At 45.2% G+C, this 23,953-nt stretch overlaps 1 protein-coding gene across 1 annotated transcript in view; it reads left to right on the top strand.

Moving 5' to 3' along the window:
* The first annotated feature begins 200 nt into the window (after positions 1-200).
* Positions 201-23,953, top strand: part of LOC134911794 (GTP cyclohydrolase 1-like) — a 34,575-nt gene continuing 10,822 nt past the window's right edge. The window contains exons 1-3 of the mRNA XM_063919827.1: positions 201-502; positions 10,263-10,372; positions 19,544-19,599. Coding sequence (XP_063775897.1) covers positions 226-502; positions 10,263-10,372; positions 19,544-19,599 — 443 coding nt within the window. The 5' untranslated portion in view covers positions 201-225. The remainder of the gene's footprint in view (positions 503-10,262; positions 10,373-19,543; positions 19,600-23,953) is intronic.

Genomic DNA, 23,953 nt, shown 5'->3' with positions numbered 1-23,953 from the left:
GAGCAGGATGCTGGAAGAGAATACTTTAGTGTAACACTTGACAGTTGTAACGTCATTCTATGTCATCAGAGATTGGCCTTGGTGGTCTGGTGGTGTATAAATACAGGGGAATGCTGGGATGACTGGTCACTGACAACCTGTCACAAGTCATTGATACATCAGTGCTATTCTGCCAGTTCTCTCTGTAACCATTAAAGTCTTAGGCTGTGCAGAACAGTATCAAACATGAATAACCACATGAATGGAGAAATCAACTGCGATTACAGAACCAGCTACAGTAATGGCACAATGGAGATGAAAAAGTCTTTGGTTCAACAAGACGTGAATCAACGCAAGAAGGAGCAACATGACCAGGGCAAGCTGCCGGCTTTAGCTAATGCATATACCAACATCCTCAGAGAACTGGGGGAGAATCCAGACAGGGAAGGATTGCTCAATACCCCCCAAAGGGCTGCCAAAGCTATGCAGTATTTCACCAAAGGATATCAAGAGACTGTTCCTGGTAAGTACATTTCTGTAAACATGTCATTCGGCTTTACGGCTAGAGCACAGATGACTGATGCACATGAATTTTAAGGAAAATGGCGTCTGATAAACAGGTTAGCTATACTGCTCTACCAGATGAGCCTGACCAACATATGTCCTTTCATTCATTCTGCCTGTGCACAGATACTGCAATTAGTGTGCAGTAAATTGTATATCCAAAGTGCAGCATGTTTCCAAAGTGAATTGATTTATGGCATACTTGCCTAACTGACCCTCTCCATGAGGGAGAAAATGCTCTGTTCCTGGACTTTCCTGGTAATGTATGATTGCCATCACCTGTGGTGAGCTAGTTAATTGATAAGAAAGGTGTTTCACCACAGGTGATGGCCATAATACTTTACCAGGAAAGTCCAGCAACAGAGCATTTTCTCCCTCATGGAGAGGGTCAGGTAGGCAAGTATGATTTATGGGTTACACTTGGGCAGACCAGTTTACATGGCTCCTTTTATCAGGTACAAATTGCTCTGCTCCTGGACTTCTACAGTGTTATATTTATGATTGCCATCACCTTTTTCATTAACTAACTAGCTCAACACAGGTGACTGTCAGCAGAAATGAAGACGGAAGCCCAGGAGCAGAGCATTTTGGACCTGGCGGAAGGAGCCATGTTGGGGGGGTCTGCATGAGCAGCTTTTGGACAGGCAGAAAGCAGTATCCAAATCGCTCAATGGACACTCTCCAAACAAAAACCCAAATATTTGATTAATCCTTGTCACACAAACCATTTTATGTCTCAATTTCCAGCTGCAATGTTTAAAAAAAAAACTGTACATTTTTTGCCAGGATCAAAATTCTCTAAATATTTCGAATCAATTCTTGAAATGTTAGATGGGAAATAGCCCTTGCCCCAATAGACGTAGGCAGTCCATGATTTGGTCATGCTATTAACATTTCATAAACAAGGGGTTTTTTTGTGTGTCCAAGTAGCTCTGTCCAACAATGAAATCATTACACATTTATTAGTTTTGTAATTGAGAAACATTATACTTTCAATTAATTATTATATATTAATGACAAGCAAAATAATATGTATGTATGGCAACAGGTTGACATTGCAAAATTGAGAAGCTAGGTATGGGTAGGCTTGATATAATATCCATTTAATGCAGGACATCTATGATTTACACAAGTTCTGTGGCTGATTAAAACCAGGTGAAACACAGGCTTTAGCCAGCCACAGAACCTGTGTAAATCATAGGTGTCCTGGATTAAAGGGATATATAGCAAGCTCAGGTATGGATGGGAGAAAATTACAATAGCAATAGCCAGGGGCATTTTAACAGTGCAGACTCCTGGTGGGCCCCTTCCTCCATTGCACGGCTCAGTAGTCTCCAGCATCATGGGCAGGTCTCCGGAAACATGGCACCCGTCATGTTCCGGAGACCAAATTCACTACTGTGCATGTGTGGCAGCCATTTTGGCTGCGACTTTCACAGTGGTTACAGTGCCTGACGCTGGACTCCAGAGAGGTAAGTATTAAAACATGAGGACAATGTGGGTGGTGTGGGCCCCTTCCTGGACCCAGGGGCTCATGTGCACTGCACACATTGCGCTCATTATAGAAACGCAGATGGCAACAGCACTCAAAGTTGAAATCTGACTTACTCCAAAAAGTATATACCAGTAGAAGAAATGAGGCTGCACTCCAAGGCTTTCAGTAAGTGAGAAAAGTTTTAGTGACAAACTCTGTGTTTCGGGGAGTTTAAGCCCATCAGCAGGATCCTGATGATGGGCTTAAACTCCGCGAAACGTTGAGAGTTTGTCACTAAAACTTTTTTCACTTACTGAAAGCCTTGGAGTGCAGCCTCATTTCTTCTATTGGTACATGTGGGCATCTTACCCCAGGAGAGCACCCAAGCAGTTTGTGACCGGAGGAAGACGCCCTGGCACTCCGGTTACCCATCCGGGTATTGCTGTGCTCCTAAGGGGATTGCACCCCTGGATATGCAAAGGTTGGGAGAGAGGCCGCACTCAGGAGACTGGAAATAGTTTAGAAATCACCAAAAACGTGCTTCATTCCGTCGGAATAAAGCAAATTTTTGGTGATTTCTAAACTATTTCCAGTTTTATTCCAGGGTAATTCAACCTGGGAATAATGGGTCAGGTGCTGTGTGAATGGGTTTCCGGGGGGCGATGCGACCCGGTACCCATTCACAGCATGGTGAGAGATGGCGCAGAGATGATCTCATCTCCTAACACCGCCTCCGCACCTGCCCCCGATGATGCCGCGGTGATCGCCCCCGATGGCGACGCGGTGCCCGCCCCCGATGGCATATTGCCGGGTCGGGAAGCCAGTTCCCAGGGTCCAATGCCGGGTCGCACCCGGGAAGAACCCATTTCCAATTCCCTGGTGCGACCCGACATTAGCGATCTGGAAGAGGTTACACTTCAATGAAAAAAAACGGAATGGTTCATTCTAATTTGTGAATTAGTATGCATGAGTTCAATGTTTTGACTTCCCTTTATCAGTACTATTTAAATATAATGTCACAATAAGCAAGCTACTAACTTAATATTACTGTTTAAAGGCTAGAAAAAAATACTCCAAATAACTGGGTGGGGGAGGGGTAGTACATAGTAAAAAGACAAAAAAAAGTACAGTATGTTTTCCAAAATCTTTGAGTACTATGCTTAATTGATATTATTCCAGACATTTTTAGTGCGATATGTACAAAGATTAGATAGATGAAAGATAGATGAATATAAATTTATTTTCTTGATAACACTTTAATATGCACGAATAAACATATATATAAAAAAAACACGTAAATTTTAATTTCTTTAAAAAAAAATTACCATTCATAGGTGAAAAACACAATTGTCCTCTCACTCCTGAAATATTGGTATCTCTTAAATCCTCTGTAATCTAAAAAGTTGTAATACAACCATGATCACATACAATGTGAAGTCCTTTAGGGCATAGGTCTGCAAACTCGATCCTCATTACTCCACACAGTGCAGGTTTTGCAGGTAACCCAGCAGGTGCACACTGCACAGGTGTATTAATTACATTTTAAAAGGTCCGCAGGTGGAGTTAATTATTTCACTTGTGATTCTGTGAGAAGACCTGCAAAACATGCACTGTGTGGGGTAATGATGACCGAGTTTGCAGACCTATGCTTTAAGGAAAATCCGTATTTGTCTACCCCTGGTATCTCCATTTGTCAAAGTCAATTTGATAAACAAACCATACCTCCCAACATGAACCTCACCAGGAGGGACAGAATGCTCTTCTCCTGGACTTTTCTCTTAATTTATGATTGCCATCACCTGTGCTGAAACACCTTTCTAATTTACTAACCTGTTCAACACAGGTGATGGCAATCATAAATTAAGAGAAAAGTCCAGAAGCAGAGCATGTCTACCTCCTGGAGAGGGTCATGTTGGGAGGTATGAACAAGCGAGTCCAAAGGGTTAAGGATCTTTTAATGTACTAGCCCAAATTTAGCTTTCACGGAACTGTCATTTTTAGTGAGATGAATGTTACTCCACATTCACAAACTGCCACCTGTTTAAGTTATTTTTATTAATTAAATCTAATCAGATTAAATAGTCAGTTACTACGGTAGTGATTTATGAGGTTATTACTAAGGTCATTATCTAAGTCACAGGTTCTCAAACTCTGTCCTCAGGACCCCACACAGTACATCAGTGTTTCCCAACCGCGGTCCTCAAGGCACACTAACAGTCCTGGTTTTAGTGATATCCAGGCTTGAACACAGGTGACTTAATTAGTACCTCAGTTATTTTGATTTAACCATCTGTGCTGAAGTCTGGATATCACTAAAACCTGCACTGTTGGTGTGCCTTGAGGACCGCGGTTGGGAATGCCTGCAGTACATGTTTTGCTGGTCTCACAGAATCAGAAGTGAAATAATTAGCTCCACCTGTAGACCTTTTAAAATGTGTCAGTGAGTAATTAATACACCTGTGCACCAGCGGGTTACCTGCAAAACATGCACTGTGTGGGGTCCTGTGGACCGAGTTTGAGAACCACTGATCTAAGTTGATTGGCAGAGTGTATGGCAGAACTAACATACTACATTAATAACACAGAATAATTATATGTTATTTTGAAACAGATCCCCTAAATGATGATAAAATGATACGCTTACTTTCCAGCTGTTCCTATTTGGGGTGACAGGGACAAGGACTAACCCAATGTCCCACAAGCTGACATTTGTTCTGAATCACAGGAAGTCAGGTGGTATTGGCTGATACTTCATGATGTACCTGTTGTAGGGATAGGGATTGGAAAACAGTGGTTGGCAACCGCCGATGTTCCCGAATTAATGGAAATTAATTTTTCATTTGATATCAGGTTGTGATGGTTGCCACCATTGCATGCAAGTTTCTGTTGGTCATTATACAGTGCTTCAGGTCCATTCAGCTGCAGACACCAAGGAACAGTGTCCACAGCAGAGCTCCATTACACATGCACAAAATTGCGGCTCCTACTGTGCATGCATCAAACCTTTTCTGGACTTGGCCACGCTCCCTTCTGCAGCCATGGCCCAATTTAGATATGTGTTGGGAGGTATAGATATTCTGTGCATTCCTATTAACTTTTCTGTTGCTATGCGGTAGGAAAAATAGCATTGTGAAACCTACATATTTGTAAGCTTTATATTCACTATAATAGAACTTGACAGGCCCTTATAGTTTTGTTGATTTCTTGAAACAATGGTGTTCTCTACAATTAATTTCAATGTGCCATTCATTTTAAATAGGGTTTCCAGCATGTGCAAATACAGTACACTATTGTATGGGTCATGGAAATGAATAGTCACACTGAAAACAAATGGAACTCTATAGCATTGTTAAAACAAATTTCTCCATGTCAAGAACATTTTTATTAGTGGTTGTGAATTTGGGAGGCCAACATATGTTCCATCACTGCCAGCCAATCACAAGGACCAGGGTGGTCATTCCGAGTTGTTCGCTCATTGCCGATTTTCTCTATTTTGCGATTAATCGCTTACTGCGCATGCGCAATGTTCGCAGATCGCATGCGCTTAGTTATTTTACTCAAAAGTTAGGTATTCTACTCACGGCATTACGAGATTTTTTCTTCGTTCTGCTGATCGTAGTGTGATTGACAGGAAGTGGGTGTTTCTGGGCGGAAACTGGCCGTTTTATGGGAGTGTGTGAAAAAACGCTGCCGTTTCTGGGAAAAACGCGGGAGTGGCTGGAGAAACGGGGGAGTGTCTGGGCGAACGCTGGGTGTGTTTGTGACGTCAAACCAGGAACGACAAGCACTGAACTGATCGCACTGGAAGAGTAAAGCCCCTTTTCCACTTACGATCACGGGTCGCAGCCGGGAGCCTGACACGGGAGCTGCCCCCTGCTGCGACCCGTGCTCGTCCCCTTTCCCATCAGCAGTCACAACCCGGCATTTGCCGGGTTGGTGACGCTTCTAGTGACACGGCAGGGGCGGCGCAGGGAGATCACATGATCTCCCAGCGCCGCCCTTCCATACAGTGTAAACGGGAGCCGTGTCGCATCGACACGGCTCCCGTTTACACTAGAACCCTACCCGGATCATTCCCGTGTCCTACCCAGGTAAATAGCCGGGTAGGATTCACGGGTCACTTGATCCGGGTTGACCCTTTTCCACTTGCCAAAAACACGGGTAAATGCGCGCCCCCGTGCATTTACCCGTGTTTTTTGAGCTAGTGGAAAAGGGGTATAAGTCTCGAGCTACTCAGAAACTGCAAAGAAAAATCTTTTTGCAATATTGCGAATACTTCGTTCGCAATTCTGCTAAGCTAAGATTCACTCCCAGAGGGCGGCGGCTTAGCGTGTGCACTGCTGCGAAAAGCGGTTAGCGAGCGAACAACTCGGAATGAGGGCCCATGTGCAGAACCTGCTTATTGTTGGCTGAAGGCAAAGAGTTCAAGGTAGTCCCTGCTTTGATCAGTCAGCAGCAGGCAGCACTAGTATTCAGACATTTTATCTCTGTCGTGTAAAGGTAGGATTTATTATTATTATTATAATAGCTATGTGTTATTTATAGAGCGCCACAAGGTATCTGCATTACAGTACAGTTATAGGGACTAAAAAATATTATAAAATAAATAAATGCATGGGATTATTTAAAACACAGTAATACAGTTTGAGGCAGTGTGATGGGGTACGGGCAGGTAGTGGGTGGGGTAGACCTATGTATTACGGTGGTCATTCCGAGTTGTTCGCTCATTGCCGATTTTCGCTATGCTGCAATTTGCAGCTAAATGCGCATGGTACGCAAGTTATTTAACTAAAAACTTAGCAGTTTTGCTGTTGTTCGTGCGGCGCTTTTCAGTCTCACTGCTGATCGGTGAGTGATTGACAGGAAAGGGGCGTTTCTGGGTGGTGACTGTGCGTTTTCCGGGAGTGTGCTAAAAAACGCAGGCGTGTCAGGTAAAAACGCAGGCGTGTCTGGAGAAACGGGGGAGTGGCTGGCCGAACACAGGGCGTGTTTGTGACGTCAAAGCAGGAACTAAACAGATCGAGGTGATCCCAATCTAGGAGTAGGTCTGGAGCTACTCAGAAACTACAAGGAATTATTTAGTAGCAATTCTGCTAACCTTTCGTTCGCTATTCTGCTATGCTAAGATACACTCCCAGAGGGCGGCGGCCTAGCGTTTGCAATGCTGCTAAAAGCAGCTAGCGAGCGAACAACTCGGAATGACCACCTACGGCTTATAGTAGGAAGCAATGATGAAAAGTGCAGTGGAAAGCAAAACCGCATGCAATGATCCTAAATTAAAGGAGAACGAGGGAGGGAGGGATTGAATAAGGAGAGTACTCTGGGAAAGTGGATAGTCTGGTGGCCTGAGAAGCTGAGTAGAGAGTGATGAGGAAGGCTGAAAGCTTTTATGATGTGGTCAGTCATACAGACTTAATTGAAGGTGTGGAGACTGGTAGAGAGGTAGATATTTATAAATGCTTGGAAAGAGATAAAGTGGAGAGAGCTAAAGTCCTAACCAATCAGCTTCATTTTACAGTCTGTGCTTTAAAAATGACAGTAGCATATCTCCCAACAGTTCCGATTTTTCGGGTCTGTCCCGCTGTCCCTCCCGCGAGCCGCAGGGTCCCGCTGTGGGTAGGGGGGGGGGGTTCAGTTGGGAGGCTCCCTATCACTTGCTGCTCCTCTCAGTTCTGAGCAGAGCAGCGGCGAATAGGCACAGCGTCTATTCCAGTGAGGCAGAGGGACTGGGCGAAAATTGGAGGCGTGGCTCACGATCGCATCATCCATACAAGGCCACGCCCCTTCAATAGGCCATGCCCCTTTTTCGGCGCCCCCTCCTTGAGCCATCAGAAAGTTGGGAGGTATGCACTAAGGAGATGATTGGTTGGTACTTTATCTTTCTCCATGCTTTGCTAAATCTCTCCCGGAGTCTGATACAGTGTGGAAGTTCCAGGGTAGAGAGGAAGCACAAAATAAGTTTTGTATGCGGAAGTGAGAGGAGGTGAGATAGACGTTGGTGGGTAAGCGGGAAGAGAGCTGGACAGAGTGAACACGGTGGGATGTAATGGTGTCTGAGATCGTCGGTGGTGCGGGATGCCAGACGTTCTCTGACTTTTTTTTTAAAGGGGCAATCACTTACAAGGAATGCTTTTGCCCCCTTAAAAAAAAATGTCAGAGATTATCCGGCATCCTGCATTTCTGTTGATCTTGGATGTCATTACATCCCTCCGTCAGTTGGAGATGTAGGAGGGAATAGACCAGTTAAAGGCTTTATATTTTGGGAGGTGTGTAAACTATATTTTGTGGTGGATAGGGAGCTAATGAAGCAGTTTGCAGAAGGTGGAGGCTGACACAGAAAAGGAGGAAGATGCAATGAATGACAGCATTAACGAGAGGGCTTTCCACAGGAAGTAGTAACAGCAGTCTGTTGGGTGCAGAAGCGAAAACCAGATTGAAGTGTGTCAAGCGGGAAGTGTGAGGATAGGAATGTGGCAAGAAAGCGATAGACAAGCCCCTCGAGGATCTTGGTGGTAAAGGGGAGGCAAGGTTCTGGGAGTTCTAGAGAGACTAAAGGCTTCCATACATCTGCAACAGATTGTTGAAATTTCCCGAACCCCTGGCGGTAGCTGAGGGAATCTGGAATATTCTACAGTTTTAAAGATCTCTATTCCCTGATACTGACCTGAAAATGGTCGGGCTCAACAACTCTGGGATTTTTAGTTGAAGCCCGTGATGGGAAGCAGTGGTCTTCCTGCTTTGGCCTGGTGGGAAATTAGAATTAAATAGAAAACATTACACATGTTATACCCCTTTCACACCGCCAATGCCAGTTCCCATCCGGGAATTGGAAACAGGTCCTTCCCCGGTGGGATCCGGCATTGGACGCTGCTGCTGGCTTCCCCGACCCGGCAATATGCCGGGCAGGTTGCCATAGCGGCGGTAGGCGGCACTGGGAGATGACATCATCTCCATGCCGCCTCTCCCTGTTGTAGTGAACGGGTCCCGGGTTGCATCGACCCAGGAGCCCGTTTACACTGCCATTGACCCGGTATTCAACCCAGGAATAACACTGAGACCCGGGATTTCGGCTATGGCGCTTTCACACCGCACGCTGACCCGTGTCGACCCGGGTTATTTGTGCAGTGTGAAAGGGCTATTAGAGGTCTTGTTACTTTACTTACTGAGCCAACCTCATATATGAATTAACTACCTTTCAGGACATACATATTAAATTGAATATACTGTTTATATGAAGTGATTTAGAAGTGCAGTTGTGCAATTTTGCACGTCTCATAACAGTTATTGTACAACTTGCCCCGGTATTTTAAAGGTGGAGGTAACCAGCACTTACAGCCTCCTACACTTTCAAGATGAAGATCAAGGGGGATCTAGTGCAAGTTCAATACAGTAACGGCATAGAAGTGGTGGCGGGATTCTAGCGACCAGGATGCCGACCGCCGAAATCCCGTCAGCTGGCAATGCTGCCAGCCGTAATACCTGCGCACAGGGGCTATTTCCACTTGTGGGTGTCCACGACACCCATAGAGTGGGAATGGAACCTGTGGCCGCAAGAGGACTCATACCGTTCGTCTCCACATTCTGTCTGGCGGGATGCCGCTATCTGGATACTGACAGTCGGCATCCCGCCCGGCGGGATTACGTATGTAATCCGTGGTGCAGCTAACCACGGCACTCCGGGCTCTGCATGTAAATAGGGTTAGTGTATGTCTAGAAAATACCTTTTGTAGGCATATTTTTTGCACTAACATAAAGTATATAGTCTAAGCTTGTGATGCAATTATACTTTTTGAGTCAGTTACATTTACAGTTAAGATTCTCTTAAGTGTTGTGCAAATGTATATGCCATTCACTATCTTGTAGCATATGTAAAATAAAAACCAAATGCACTCCCTATCACTACTAGTATTTCTCAAAACTGTTTACTGAATATGTGCCATTGCTTTTGGTGTGCTTGAGGCCAAAATATACTGATGGTCTTGGACTGGCCGGTTGTAATAGTCCCAAAAATAATTATTTTTACATTTTACATGACCTTAGCCAGGGATACCAACTGCCTCTCATTCCCGCAAACACAGCCAAACGCCACTCGCACAATAATGGGCACGACACCAAGCAAGAGAGAAAATGGGCACACACACAACACGGGATATTTTCCCATAGACAACAGTTGCATAGGTTATTAAAAAAGACAAATGCATAATTTAAGAATATAACATGAATATATCTGTTTTTGTGCTTTTAGATATACTCAACAATGCCATATTTGATGAAAACCATGATGAAATTGTCATTGTGAAAGATATTGATGTCTTTTCGCTCTGTGAACACCACTTGGTGCCATTTTTTGGCAAGGTATGTACACAAATATGCAGGCAGATATGAACAATGGTGAAGTAATACAGAAATAAAGCGGGTGGGGAAGGAGGGTCACACAAACACGCTTTAGTAAATTATATTAAATTAAATATAAATGAGAATTGCAGTGCAAAAAAAAAAAAGAGGAATGAAATTTATAATTTGTCCCCACCATTTGTGTGGTCCCCGGTTGGGATGGCCACACACACATTCATTTGGTTTCATGACACGATTATTCACTGTGAAGTGTAATACCCCTTTCAGACCGGCACCTATGAATATGGGTTATTAGCACATGAGCGTGCATTACCCGTGTTTAGGTGCGGTCTGAAAGGTGCAAGGGTTGAAATACTGGGTCGAGCGACCCAGTATTTCAACCCTGGTCGCGAGCAGGGTTGAACTCGTATTCAACCCGGCTCGCTGAGCGGTTTGAACGGGAGCCGGGTCGATGCGACCCATTTCCTGTTCATTGTGCGTGTATGGGCAACGCTTGGGGTGCTATTGCTTTTACTTTTCCAGCGACATAGTGAAAATTTACTTGCCTGCACTGTCTATTTGGGTGGTCTTCTGTTTGCCGGCGGTCGGGCTCCCGGCGCTCAGTATACCGGCGCCGGGAGCCCGACAGCCGGAATACCGACAATTATTTTCCCTCGTGGGGGTCCACGACCCCCATAGAGGGAGAATAAAATAGTGTGGCGCGCGCAGCGCGCCACCGTGCCCGTAGCGTGGCGAGCGCAGCGAGCCCGCAAGGGGCTCATTTGCGCTCGCCAAGCTGTCGGTAAGCCAGCGGTCGGGCTCCCGGCGCCGGGATGCTGGTCGCCGGGAGCCCGACCGCCGGCCAGCCGTAGTGAACCCGTCTATTTATTCCAGCGATAGTGACCTGGCGTGGACGCGCACCCCTATCGCTCGCTGTGTACACACAGAGCGATATGCACTAACTTTCTTAGCGATTTTATATATATATAAAATATATAAATACTATATAGTCAAAATCGCTGAGCCATATCACTCCGTGTGTACACACCTTTAGATTTGGGTGAGGTGTGTTCAAACTGAAATCTAAATTGCAGTGTAAAAATAAAGCAGCCAGTATTTACCCTGCACAGAAACAATATAACCCACACAAATCTAACTCTCTCTGCACATGTTATATCTGCCCCTCCCCCCTGCAGTGCACATGGTTTTGCCCATTAGAGAAAGATTTTGCTTTTGCGACCTATGCTGAATTAGGCCTATAACCCGTCCTCCCACACACACACTTTAAGGAGCGAATTCCAGATGCTCCACAAGACATAAGTTCAGGTTGTCTTTTTCTTTTGTTTGTTCTTTTTTCTATACTCCTCTGAATTAAAGGAGTCATCCAGGAAAGCAAGAGTATCAGGTTGACTATATCTCCTTACAGTTGCCCCAAAGGAAGCAGGCAAATTCTACAATACTGGGTCTTTAGTGTCTAATAAGGAATGTGCCCACATCAGAGCCTCTCCTCTGAAGCTCATCATCATAGAGGCAAATATATCATTGTGGGTAGCATCAGTTGATTATATATGTTGATGTATCAAAGGTTCAAGCTGGGATATGTTCTCCTCAAAATAAGTGGCCTGATAGCTTGAGGGTGCATTTGCTTGAGCATCAGTGAACATAACCCCCTTAGTCTGGACAATAGTCACCTCTCGGGCACAGGACTGGTCAATCATAGGGAGCATTGGACTGGCAGCAGACTTGGACATCCTGGCTAGACAGGGAATGGAATATCATTGATCCGCCGATCTCAGGTGGATCTGATAACTGTGTAACCTCGGGCAAGGCAGACACAGGCTGCACCCTGGGCAGCATGGGCATCTGTGGCATGACAGGCAAGGTGGTATCTGTGGCACAACAGTCAAGGCAGGCATCTGTGGCACGTTTTGGACCTCTGGCAAACTGGTAGCCTTGGGTGACCAAGTGACCCTGAAAGACAAAGCAACACTCAGACTGGCAGACCACACAGTGGCACTCTCTGCATACCCAAAGGCTAGGGCAACAGGGTCCTCAGACTCAGAGGTCAGGGCAACAAGGTCCTCAGGCTTGGAGGCCAGGGCAATAGGCTGAAAGGATGACACCTTTACAGGAACTGGCAGACTACTTGAACCGCTCTCATGAAGAAGATACTCTGAAAAATACCTAAAGGCCCCTCCTGGGGCAGGATACTAAACAGGCTAATCGGTGACCCCTCCTGGGGCAGGACATTCAGAGATCCCTCCTGGGGCAGGACATTCAGAGACTTCTCCAGAGCTTAGGTACTAGAGACCCCTTCTGGGTCTGTGGCAGTCATGACCTCTCTTGGGTCTGCAGTAAGAGCAACTCTACCTATATCTGCGGCATGAGTGACTTCTCCTGGGTATAAAGCAATGTAAGGCCCCTCTGGCTGGGCAGCTCTGTGTTGAAACTCTGGCTAGTCAGCTCTGTGAGGAAATTCTGGCTGGGCAGCACTCAGATTATCAAACAGTCCCTTTTTGGGACCAGCAGACAATACATCCCCCTTGTCAGACCGGCAGGGCATGAAATCCACTTGTGGAACCAGCTGGGCCTGGACACATTGAGCCTCCTCCTGGAATGGAATTGCAAAATGGTTCAAAAGCAGAATCTTTTCCAGATAGTAACTCAGAACAAATGTTTCCCACATCAATTTTGGGCCTGTGGCTGGGGCAGGAAAGCAAGAAGCTTTCAAGCTTTTTTTGATCTGCAAAAAACTCGCTTTGCCACAGTAAGGGGAACTCACATGAACTGGTTGTGCAGCATTTGAAGCTGATGGGATACATGGGGGTATCATTTTCTAAAAGTCGAATTTGGGTGATGTTTGGTCGATTTTTGATCGATTTTGTGTTTAAGGATCTAAATAACATATTTACCAACTGATGATTTTTGATAGTTAAAAAAAATAAATCACCTGTTAGTAAATGTGTGATTTAGTCTCTGAAACACAAAATCGAACAACATTTGCCAAAATCGACTTTTAGTAAATATATCCCATGGAGGGGAGGCCCTCTGTGAATTGGTGAAATCAGAAAGCCCCTTATGGGGTACAGGGGTGAGGTTTTCTGCCAGCTGTTCAGGAACTGCAATTCCATTGGAAGGGAAATCAACTTGGAGTAGTACAGATATTTTCTTAAGAAGTTCAGACAATACAGGGAGAAACTGTGCTATTTGGGCACACAGCAAGATAATGTCCGTTTGCAAGGAATGTAGTGAAACATCTCCAGGTGGAATGACAAGATTGAGTACTCCAGGAAGTTCTGCAATAAGGATCTTAACTAGATAATCCAAATTAGCAGGCTCTTCAGCATTTTCTGGTTTATTTGGGCTGGTTATGAAAACCCCTGGAGTATCTCAGAATCACAGCTTCACAAAGTGTAGCAGAGAAATTCAAAGTGTATATTGCAGAAAACAGTGGAACAGCAAAGGTAAACTTTGGTGTGGCTGGATATGTGTAATGACAGAGTTGTAATGACAGGTAAGGTAAGTCAAGTGTCTGTGCAGGTGCAGGTGTCGGTGCTCGCACCTGTTCTTCAAGCTGGAGTTGCCAGTCTCACCACTGGAACACTAGGCAGAAGGACGGAGAAGCCCCTTTTAAAGAAAGCACTATTATTATTATTATTATTATTATTATTATCCTTTATTTATATTGCGCCACAAGGGTTCCGCAGCGCCCAATTACAGAGTACATAAACAAATAATCAAAACAGGAAAACAGCATCTTACAGTTGAAGACAATATAGGACAAGTACAGGGTAAATAAACGTAGCTACATCAGCAGATGACACTGAAATAAGTATCAGGTGGCAGAAGAACGCGGAATTTGGTGCAGTTGAAGACTATTAAAGTAAGAAAATGATAAGCACAGGAGGGAAGAGGGCCCTACTCATGAGAAATTACATTCTAAAGGGGAGGGGTAGACAAACAGGGGTGACACAGATGGGGTACACAGAGAGCGTGGAACAGAGGGTTAGGATGAGATTTGGCTGGGTTTGGTGAAGAAGTGGGTCTTGAGAGCCTGTTTGAAGTTTTGTAGAGAGGTGGAGAGTCTGAGGGGTAGAGGTAGGGAATTCCAGAGAAAGGGAGCAGCACATGAAAAATCTTGGAGGTAGTAGTGGAAGGAAGTAATCAGAAGACAGGAGAGTCGGCGTGCATTAGCAGAGCACAGAGGACGGGTGGGAGTGTAAAGGGAGATAAGGTCAGAGATGTAAATGGGAGAGGAGTGGGTGAGGGTTTTGTAAGTGATTGTGAGAAGCTTGAAATGAATTCTGAAAGGGAAGGGGAGCCAGTGAAGGTCTTGAAAGAGAGGAGAGATGAACGTAGTGCGTTTGGTGAGGAAGATGATCCAGGCAGCAGCATTGAGGATAGATTGGAGTGGAGAGAGGTATTTGTCAGGGATGCCAGTCAGGAGGAAATTACAGTAGTCCAGTCTGGAGATGACCAGCGAGTGGATAAGTGTCTTAGTAGCATCCTGGGTCAGAAAGGGTCTGTTCCTGGAAATATTTTTTAGATGAAAATGGCAGGTTTGGGAGAGGTGCTGAATGTGTGGTTTGAAAGAGAGGGAGGAGTCAAGGATTACTTGGGGGCTAGAGGAGATAGTAGTGTCACCAATAGATAATGAAATTGTGGGAGGTGAGGTTATGCGGGAGGGAGGGAAGATGATCAGCTCAGTCTTAGACATGTTAAGTTTAAGAAAGCGCTGGGGCATCCAAGAAGAGATAGCAGAGTGACAGTTGAAGATACGAGTGAGAAGAGCAGGGGAGAGGTCCGGGGAGGAAAGGAAGATTTGAGTGTCATCAGCATAGAGATGATATTGGAAGTCAAAAGAACTAATGAGCTCACTGTTACATACTGCCGTTGCAGCCGTCGCTTAGCTACAGGAACGCTGTGTCATTAGCTGGCTGCTTCAGGCTACTGATCAGTCCTGGAGTGATAAAGTTTGCAGCACTGTGTCAGGTGCTGTAATCATGCAGGCAGAGCTCTCTTTGGATGGCAGCACTCAACTGGTTCCAGTCAACTAATCAGCTACTTATAAATAGGATTTCTTTTTGCTTAGTCAGTATTGGTGATAGCTTCATTTAGGCTGTGTCATTCGACTTGGGAAACTACTTGAAAGACTCTGTTAAGAACTTTGGAAAGACTCTGTCTGGCATCCTCTGGGAAAATCTTGTCGATTTACACCTCCAAGAAGGTCAGGAAAGATTCCAAAGCTAATCCTGGGAGAAAGATTCAAATTTGTTTCTGTGCTTGCATGAGAGATTCTACTAGACGAACTTTGGGAAGGTCTGTTCTTGCCTAATCTGCTGGAGGATTCTGTCGTATTAACAGCTCCGGAAAGGTCCAGTGGATTCTGGTCCGGAAGATCCCTTTTATTCTCTGGTAGAAAGACTCATACCTGCCGCTTCTGTGGTGATAGATTCCATTTAGAAGGATTCTGGAAAGACCTTGTGCTGCGTGTCTATTGGAGTATCCTGTCGTTACCATCTCTAGTAAGGTCCGGTGGATTCCTGTTCAGGGAGATTATCAGAACACCCGGTGGAAAGATTCATCATAGTTCCAGTCTGTGTTTTGTCCAGATCACTCGTGTCCGTGTCATCCATGTCTGTCCTGGGATTCCTGTCACCAGTCTAGCTAAGTCCTGGTTTATTTATCATCTATTCCAGTTGCCTTGCCGTGTCTTGTCATATCTGTAGCGGCCATTGATTGTGATTCCGTGCCTGTGCTTAGCCCTTCTGGCATATATTCTATTTACCACCTTGAGGGTAATCCTAGTGACTAATTTTCAGTTGCACCTTCTGCAGCTGTATTGTGGTGTTTTCCTGCCATCTAACACCACCTAGCGGTTCTCTGTCTGTTCTACTGCCACGAGGCAATAAGATCTGGGGGTGGCCTAAGAACCGGGGTGCCTGCTTGCACTAAGTGAACAATGGGTCATTGCTATTGGCAGAAGACCCTCCACTGAGGGGCTCTAGTTACTTATCTTGCAGTACAGGGTTCCCTATCACTCCCCTAATGAGGACATATAGAGAGAGAAAAGGAGAGGACCAAGGACAGAACCTAGGGGGACACCAACAGTTAGTGGAAGTCAGGTGGAGTCATGAGAGGAGACAGAGAATGAATGGTCAGAGAGGTAGGAAGACAGCCAAGAGAGGGCAGTATCATGCAGACCAATGGAGTGAAGGATTTGCAGAAGGAGAGGGTGGTCCACAGTGTCACAAGCAGCAGAGAGGTCAAGAAGAATAAGTAGAGAGTAGTGGCCCTTTGATTTTGGCAGCATGGAGGTCATTGCAGACTTTTGGGAGGGCTGTTTCAGTGAAGTGGAGAGGACAGAAGCCAGACTGGAATGGGTCAAGCAGTGAGTGTGAGGAAAGAAAGGAAATAAGGCGGTTGTAGACAATACGCTCAATGATTTTGGAGGCAAAAAGGAGGAGCGAGATGGGTCGGTAGTTGGACAGACTACCTATTGCAGGTATGTGCCCTGCAGTGGCGTGGCTGCGGACGCCTGACTGGCCGATAGTCTCTGGCATGTTTAAGGAAAATGGGGCAGGTGCTGGCAGGCAGGTAAAGGGCGACTGACTGGAACCTGTTGCTGAGACTACTACTGCTCCCTGGGGTTAACCCTGGCTCCCGTTGTCCACTTCTCTGGCAGTGGTGCTCAAGAAGCATCCTCCTGCTTCCCTTCTCCAGCCGTCAGTCCTGCGCACGGTGCATCGGAGGATCTCTTCCTCTGCAACACATGGGGCTCCATCTCTCCTCAGAGCACTCTATTCCTCTCTCTGGCAGTGCGTCAGCAGCAGCTCCCTCCCACGGCGGCCCCCTCATCAGCATGGCATGTCCACTTCTCTCCTCACTGCAGCACCCAAACTTGCCCACTCCAGGCTCGGACAGCACAGGCTCACACACGCAACGTGGTCCTCTCTGTACACGGGGCCTAACTCTCCTCAATGGTAACACCCCCTCTTCATACTCCTCCTCTCGGATCACACTCCTTCAATCACAGGGCTACTGTCTTTCCGTGCTGTCTTCACTGCGGCTCCTGTACCCAGGTCCTGCTGCTCCATGGCTGTCTCTTCTGAAGTCACAGTGCAAGGGGGAGGGGGGGGGGATTGTTAACCCCTGCAGCTCCGGGTAGGCCAGGAACATGCAGGAGTGGCAACCCAGTGCACAACCAGGTAGGGACAGGGGGTGGCCAGTCCTAGCTAGGGTACAATGGGGTGCCACATATGCAGTAAACTTTACATACAAATATTCAATGTCCTGCAGGTGGGGGGGGGAGGTTGGGAGAGCCTGTGATCACTGCTGCTCTGCTTTGTACGGCATCTAACAATGCGGGGAGGTGAGCCGGGGGCAGGTAATCACAGATGTGGAAACTGAAAATATAGCAGACAAACTGAGGGGGCTGGAATTGAGTTCACCAAGATGTACCAGGATAAATGCACGACAGCAGATGATAGATAGGTGTGCTGCAGAGTATTTTTAGGATTACGTCGACACTGGAACACTGCGGTTTGACACAAAGTCCAGAGGAGCAGAGCAGGCAGAAGCAGGGATCCAGAAATCTGATAAGTAGTAGCAGATAATGGCAGCTTCCAGGCACAGGGAATCAGAACTAACTTGAAGCACACTCTCCTGCTGCAGCAGTAAAAATTACAGGAAAAATTACTTGGTGATACCAGAAAACATGGACAGCAGACAGGACCAGGAACAGCAACCTTATCCTATCAGAGACCAGGAAACATTAATGACCACTCAGCAAGATGCCTGGTGAGAGGCAGGGTTATGTAGTAGTGGACCAGATGCAGGTGATTGCAGGAGACACCAGATTAACAATACATGAGAGGAGAGAATGTCCAAATGCCACAGCATCACCTCTGGAAGCACAGAGGGGTACTGCAGGCATGATACAAAAAAATGACACACACATTTGATCATCCTGGTCAAAAAAGCATCTTAAAAAATCTTCACATTAATATGTGCTTAAAGTAGTTATTTGATTTGCCTCTTGCTACTCTGCATTTTCTATGATCTAGTTAATTGGTACATAATGTCCGTGAAAATGAGCATCAGATCATGAAGCAATCCGATTTATTCCACTTCACATAATTTATCCATGGATTATACTGTCTGGCTATAAAAATGCAATAGTAAACAGAAAAATTGATTTTCTGAATCATCCATGTATATGTCACCATTAATTATACCCCTTTAACACCGCAATCCTGAGTCCAGCCCGGGACACTGGTCATGGGTTCAAGCCGTGTCACAGTGGCTTGAAAACCTTTCACACCACATGCTGGACATAGGATATTGCTGAGGCCTCTCCTCTTCTGGCGCGAGGAGATGACATCATCTGCATGCACTGGTGAGATGGCTCTCCTTAGGGTTTGAATAGGAACCGTGTAGGACGACCCGAGTTACCTGTACTCACTACCCTGCAACCCGGGTCCTTCCTGGACCATCTTGGGTTGCTATCTGGGTTGGATTACCTAATCACTGGACCTGGGTTAACCCTTTCACAATAAGCCATGACCCGGGTTATCCCAGGCTATACCCGAGTTTTTGCAGTGGTGTGAAGGGGGTATTAGTGTTACGCTGATCAGAGAGCAATCAGTCTGGAAGCAGGAGAAACATTCCAGAATAATGAGGCAATGTATCAAGCTTTCTAAAGATTACAAGTCTATTGTGCTGCTTATAGTAAGCAATCAGCTTCTAGCTATCATTCATCTAGTACATTTTATATTATGATAGCTATAAGCTGCGGGTTGCTATAGGCAACTCCTCCACCTGTCCTGTTTAGAAGTCTACGTACATTTCCCATGAGTCTAGACAAGGTTATAGATTTCTGTGTTCTGATCATATAGATATGGACACAGGGGGAAACTTAATGACATCATAACAACTCTCATTACTGTACACTCCCTTTCTACTGTACACTCACTTTCTGTCTACTTTACACTGGAATAAATTCAAATGGCTTACAGAAGAGAAAATATACAAATGAATGCAAACTGTTCAAACTGACCTGAAAGCTACAAGAGGATACAAGGTTTAGGAAATATTTTATGTACATGATGAAACGTGACCCATGTGTATAGTAGAACGTATATAGAGTAGTAAAAATCCCTCTACATGAGTTTTTTTCCCTTTTATCCCTAGGTTCACATTGGCTATTTACCAAATAAAAAAGTTGTCGGACTGAGCAAACTGGCAAGGTAACTCATTATTAATAAATAGGTGGTGACTACTACTACTACTAATAATAATAATAGTTTTATTTATATAGCGCTCTTTCTCTAACAGGACTCAAGGCGCTACTGCATGGAAAAAATACTCTAGGCTGATACTTCAGCTTTGTATGCCTCTATCATGGGCATTGCCAGATACTATATTGAGTTGTTCTGCACAGCTGGTATACAACTTCCCAGTCTGACCAGCACTTGGCAGAATGTAATTTGGTTGACAGATTCTGCTAACAAATGGGCATACATAAAGTGCAGGGAGTCTGAGCAGGGAGTACAGTTTGTTTTATTACCCAAGTACATATATATATATATATATATATATATATATATATATATATATATACAGGAAATCCCACTTTCGTGGGAAAAGATAGCACTCTCCAGACTATATTAAATAAAGTCTCCAGTTTCCCTGCATGCTGATTAGAAGTTGAACTGCTGCCACTGCTGATTACTATTTTTCCTTGAAAAAGGCCCCCGCTGGGGACCGAAACGTTGGACACTAATGGATATCGTTTGATTCCACATATGAACTGTGAGACTACTCTTTTCATTAAATTATCTTTTGACTTTATTTAATATAGTCTGGAGAGTGCTATCTTTTCCCACGAAAGTGGGATTTCCTGTATTGTACTATGGGCCCAGTTCCTTCTGTGACTGGATCCTGATAGGCACCCTAGCAGTTGACATTATTATTGTGAGAGTGCAAGACCTTCCCATATATATATATATATATATATATAGGTACACCCAGAAAACGGCACTCACTGGTCTCCCAAGAAAACACTGAACAACGTCCTCTTATCAACGTTTCGGGTTTATTTCAACCCATCATCAGGATACACATAAGTGTAAGAGGACGTTGTTCAGTGTTTTCTTGGGAGACCAGTGAGTGCCGTTTTCTGGGTGTACCTACATGCTTTCTGTCGACGCAGCACCTTGGCAAGCTATACATATGGGACAGACGTGAGTGCCGACCTTTGGAATTTATATATATATATATATATATATATATGTGTGTGTATCAAAGGCATAATACAGAGGGGTGCAGGAGGTTACAGGGGATGACACCGAGATGCCAGAACCTTGACAGTGACTGGGAGCCGTGTGCTGCAGTGTGACATTATCCTGCATTGCCCAACTCCTGTCACTAAGAAGGAGACGGCAGTGCAAAGAGAGTCTCCAGAGATGCCGGGCATGCCCCTAGAGTGATGTGATCGGGGGCTTCCCATGAGGCCACGCCCCCATAGTTATGTAAACAGGGGACTTCCACAATGCCCCTCTACACAAAGCCACACTCCTTTCAGCACTTGTGGGAGGGCTATTGGCCACGGTGCCCGATCCTTGAAAGTATTATATGATCACGAAAAATGGCACTGCCTGAAGACCGCTCAATAAAGACACGAAACGTTGCAGAGCAATTATGCTGATGGGGTGATTATTGATACAAGACCGCTGAGTGCCGTTTGTCGTGATCATATATATATATATATATATATATATATATATATATATAGTTGTGCTCATAAGTTTACAGAATTTGTCTAGCAGAATCTGTGATTTTCTGGCCATTTGTCAGAGAATATGAATGATAACTCACAAACTTTTCTTTCACTCATGGTTAGTGGTTGGGTGAAGCCATTTATTGTCAAACAACTGTGTTTACTCTTTTTAAATCATAATGACAACAGAAACTACCCAATTGTAATCAGTGTGTGTGTGTATAAAAGGTCAGTGAGTTTCTGGACTCCTGAAAGACCCTTGCATCTTTCATCCAGTGCTCCACTATATCTGAATTATCTGCAATGTATCTGCAATGTAAGTACAACACTCCTGTCCTATCAAGGCACATGTCTCACCCTCTGAGGCCAACACCTGGTCTAAAGCAAACCTGTTTTGCAAAGCTACTTTATGCACTTGAGCTAATTCTTCATTTATTTCTTATATGGCATGACTGGTTTCATTTACTATCTTGTCCATGTAGTGAGTATATGCTTCCAATCTTTCTGACAGAATCCCTACCCCTACCTGGGGGAAAAGCAAATAGAACTGTTCCCACCTATTTTTATATACTATACCTCGCCTGACCCTGTAGAACACTTCTTTATAATCGATATTACGTGGGACTCAGTGCAATTTTCTTGTCACTCTTAACATGGGGGCTACCTTAGAAAGGACACACTTACCTGATCCCCCTAGTGCTAACCTTAAGTAAGCATTTTTCCCTCAAAACCATTAAAAACCTCTAGGGAGTATGACACCTGTCACCATTACATTGGTGAGTAGTGCTGAGAAGGAAAGAGTGAGTGTTGTTACCTATCTTACTATAGGGGTTCGAGCCATCATTGTCCACACTTCTTTCCCAAATTCTAAGCATGGAGTTTTTTACATTACCATAAATTTCTCTAAATGTAGATCTTCCCCCATCCTTCCCGTTCAGTACCAGGACTCCTCGGGGACACTCAGTGTCCCCCATCTGTTGTCTGTTGAATATGCATAAGGACTTTTTATCATTATGAACCACACAAATGGCAGGCTGTCCTACTCTGGCTACTATCGCTAAGGGTGCTGAATTTATTCGCCTCTGAGGACTAATTTTGATACTGATATTGGTTCTAGAGAAATTCTCCTCCCAATATACCCAATCAAATCTCATGGCTTCTTCCCAAGTTACCGGAATGGCTACTAAGGGTATCCCTGACTCAGCTGACATTGGCAAATGTGTACACACCCAACAGTCAGTCTCATTGTTAGCTCTATCAATGGCCTTATGGATGGCAAGTATAGCATTATTTCCTTTTATCTCATGCCCATAGTCCGTGATGTGAGTCTCCAGCATGACAGGAGTTAAGACAGAGAACAGGATCCAAAGTATCTTCAGTTTCTTCACAGGTAGAGAAGCTTTGCTTCTTTCCGACTTAGGTGGCAACTCACCAGGGGCTTTATTATATCCTTTCTGGTGGTCACAGTCCTGTAAGCAACACAGGTGAGGTGGTCTGTAGGATGTCCTCTTGTTCACCTCAGGGCGGGTCAGAGTGGACCTTTTTGCAATGCGATGCATGTACCCGGGTGGACTTTTCGCCGACTTTCCCAGCCGTTGGCCCTAGCGCACTCAGGAGGGGTTTCTGAGTACCTAGAATCCACCCCTGGCCACCGATTCATCGTCGCAGCTGACCGATTTATTTTTTTGTGGGCGACGGAGGAGTTATGCTGCAGCTGCCTCCTCGAAACCAGAGACAGCTGGCAGTGGCAGCTAGCTGAAGCTAGGGGGAGCTGCAGTGCGCAGATTCTCCCAAGCATTTCCTATGAGGCTGTGAGAGACGGCCGAGTGAAGCACTCTCTTCATCAGTATGTCCCGCTCGACACCTTGGTGTCTCCAGCCTAGTGATTACTACAGAGAAGCAGTGAGTTCATAGAGGTCGGAGCATAGGGTGCCTCTCAAACATCAGTACATCCAGTAATGCAATCCTGAATACTGAACTGCTTAAGTGAACATCCAGAAGTTTAACCCCGTTATTTCCAACCCTGTGTAAGGTCCATGGGACTTTTTCCAGCACACCTATTACCATTCTGAAAACTGGTTATTATGTTGGAATTTTATGTACAGTATCTTTAGAACCTTTTAAATATTAAAACAACTGTGTAATCTTATGCGCTCCCTGCTCTCTATATACACTGCTCAAAAAAAATAAAGGGAACACTTAAACAACACAATGTAACTCCAAGTCAATCACACTTCTGTGAAATCAAACTGTCCACTTAGGAAGCAACACCGATTGACAATCAATTTCACATGCTGTTGTGCAAATGGAATAGACAACAGGTGGAAATTATAGGCAATTAGCAAGACACCCCCAATAAAGGAGTTGTTCTGCAGGTGGTGACCACAGACCACTTCTCAGCTCCTATGCTTTCTGGCTGATGTTTTGGTCACTTTTGAAAGCTGGCGGTGCTTTCACTCCAGTGGTAGTATGAGACGGAGTCTACAACCCACACAAGTGGCTCAGGTAGTGCAGCTCATCCAGGATGGCACATCAATGCGAGCTGTGGCAAGAAGGTTTGCCGTGTCTGTCAGCGTAGTGTCCAAAGCATGGAGGCGCTACCAGGAGACAGGCCAGTACATCAGGAGATGTGGAGGAGGCCGTAGGAGGGCAACAACCCAGCAGCAGGACCGCTACCTCCGCCTTTGTGCAAGGAGGAACAGGAGGAGCACTGCCAGAACCCTGCAAAATGACCTCCAGCAAGCCACAAATGTGCATGTGTCTACTCAAACGATCAGAAACAGACTCCATGAGTGTGGTATGAGAGCCCGACGTCCACAGGT

Source organism: Pseudophryne corroboree, chromosome 4, assembly GCF_028390025.1.
Source record: "Pseudophryne corroboree isolate aPseCor3 chromosome 4, aPseCor3.hap2, whole genome shotgun sequence".
Taxonomy (NCBI): Eukaryota; Metazoa; Chordata; class Amphibia; order Anura; family Myobatrachidae; genus Pseudophryne; species Pseudophryne corroboree.
Note: the sequence above shows the minus strand (reverse complement) of the source record. Positions and strands in the feature narration are given on the sequence as shown.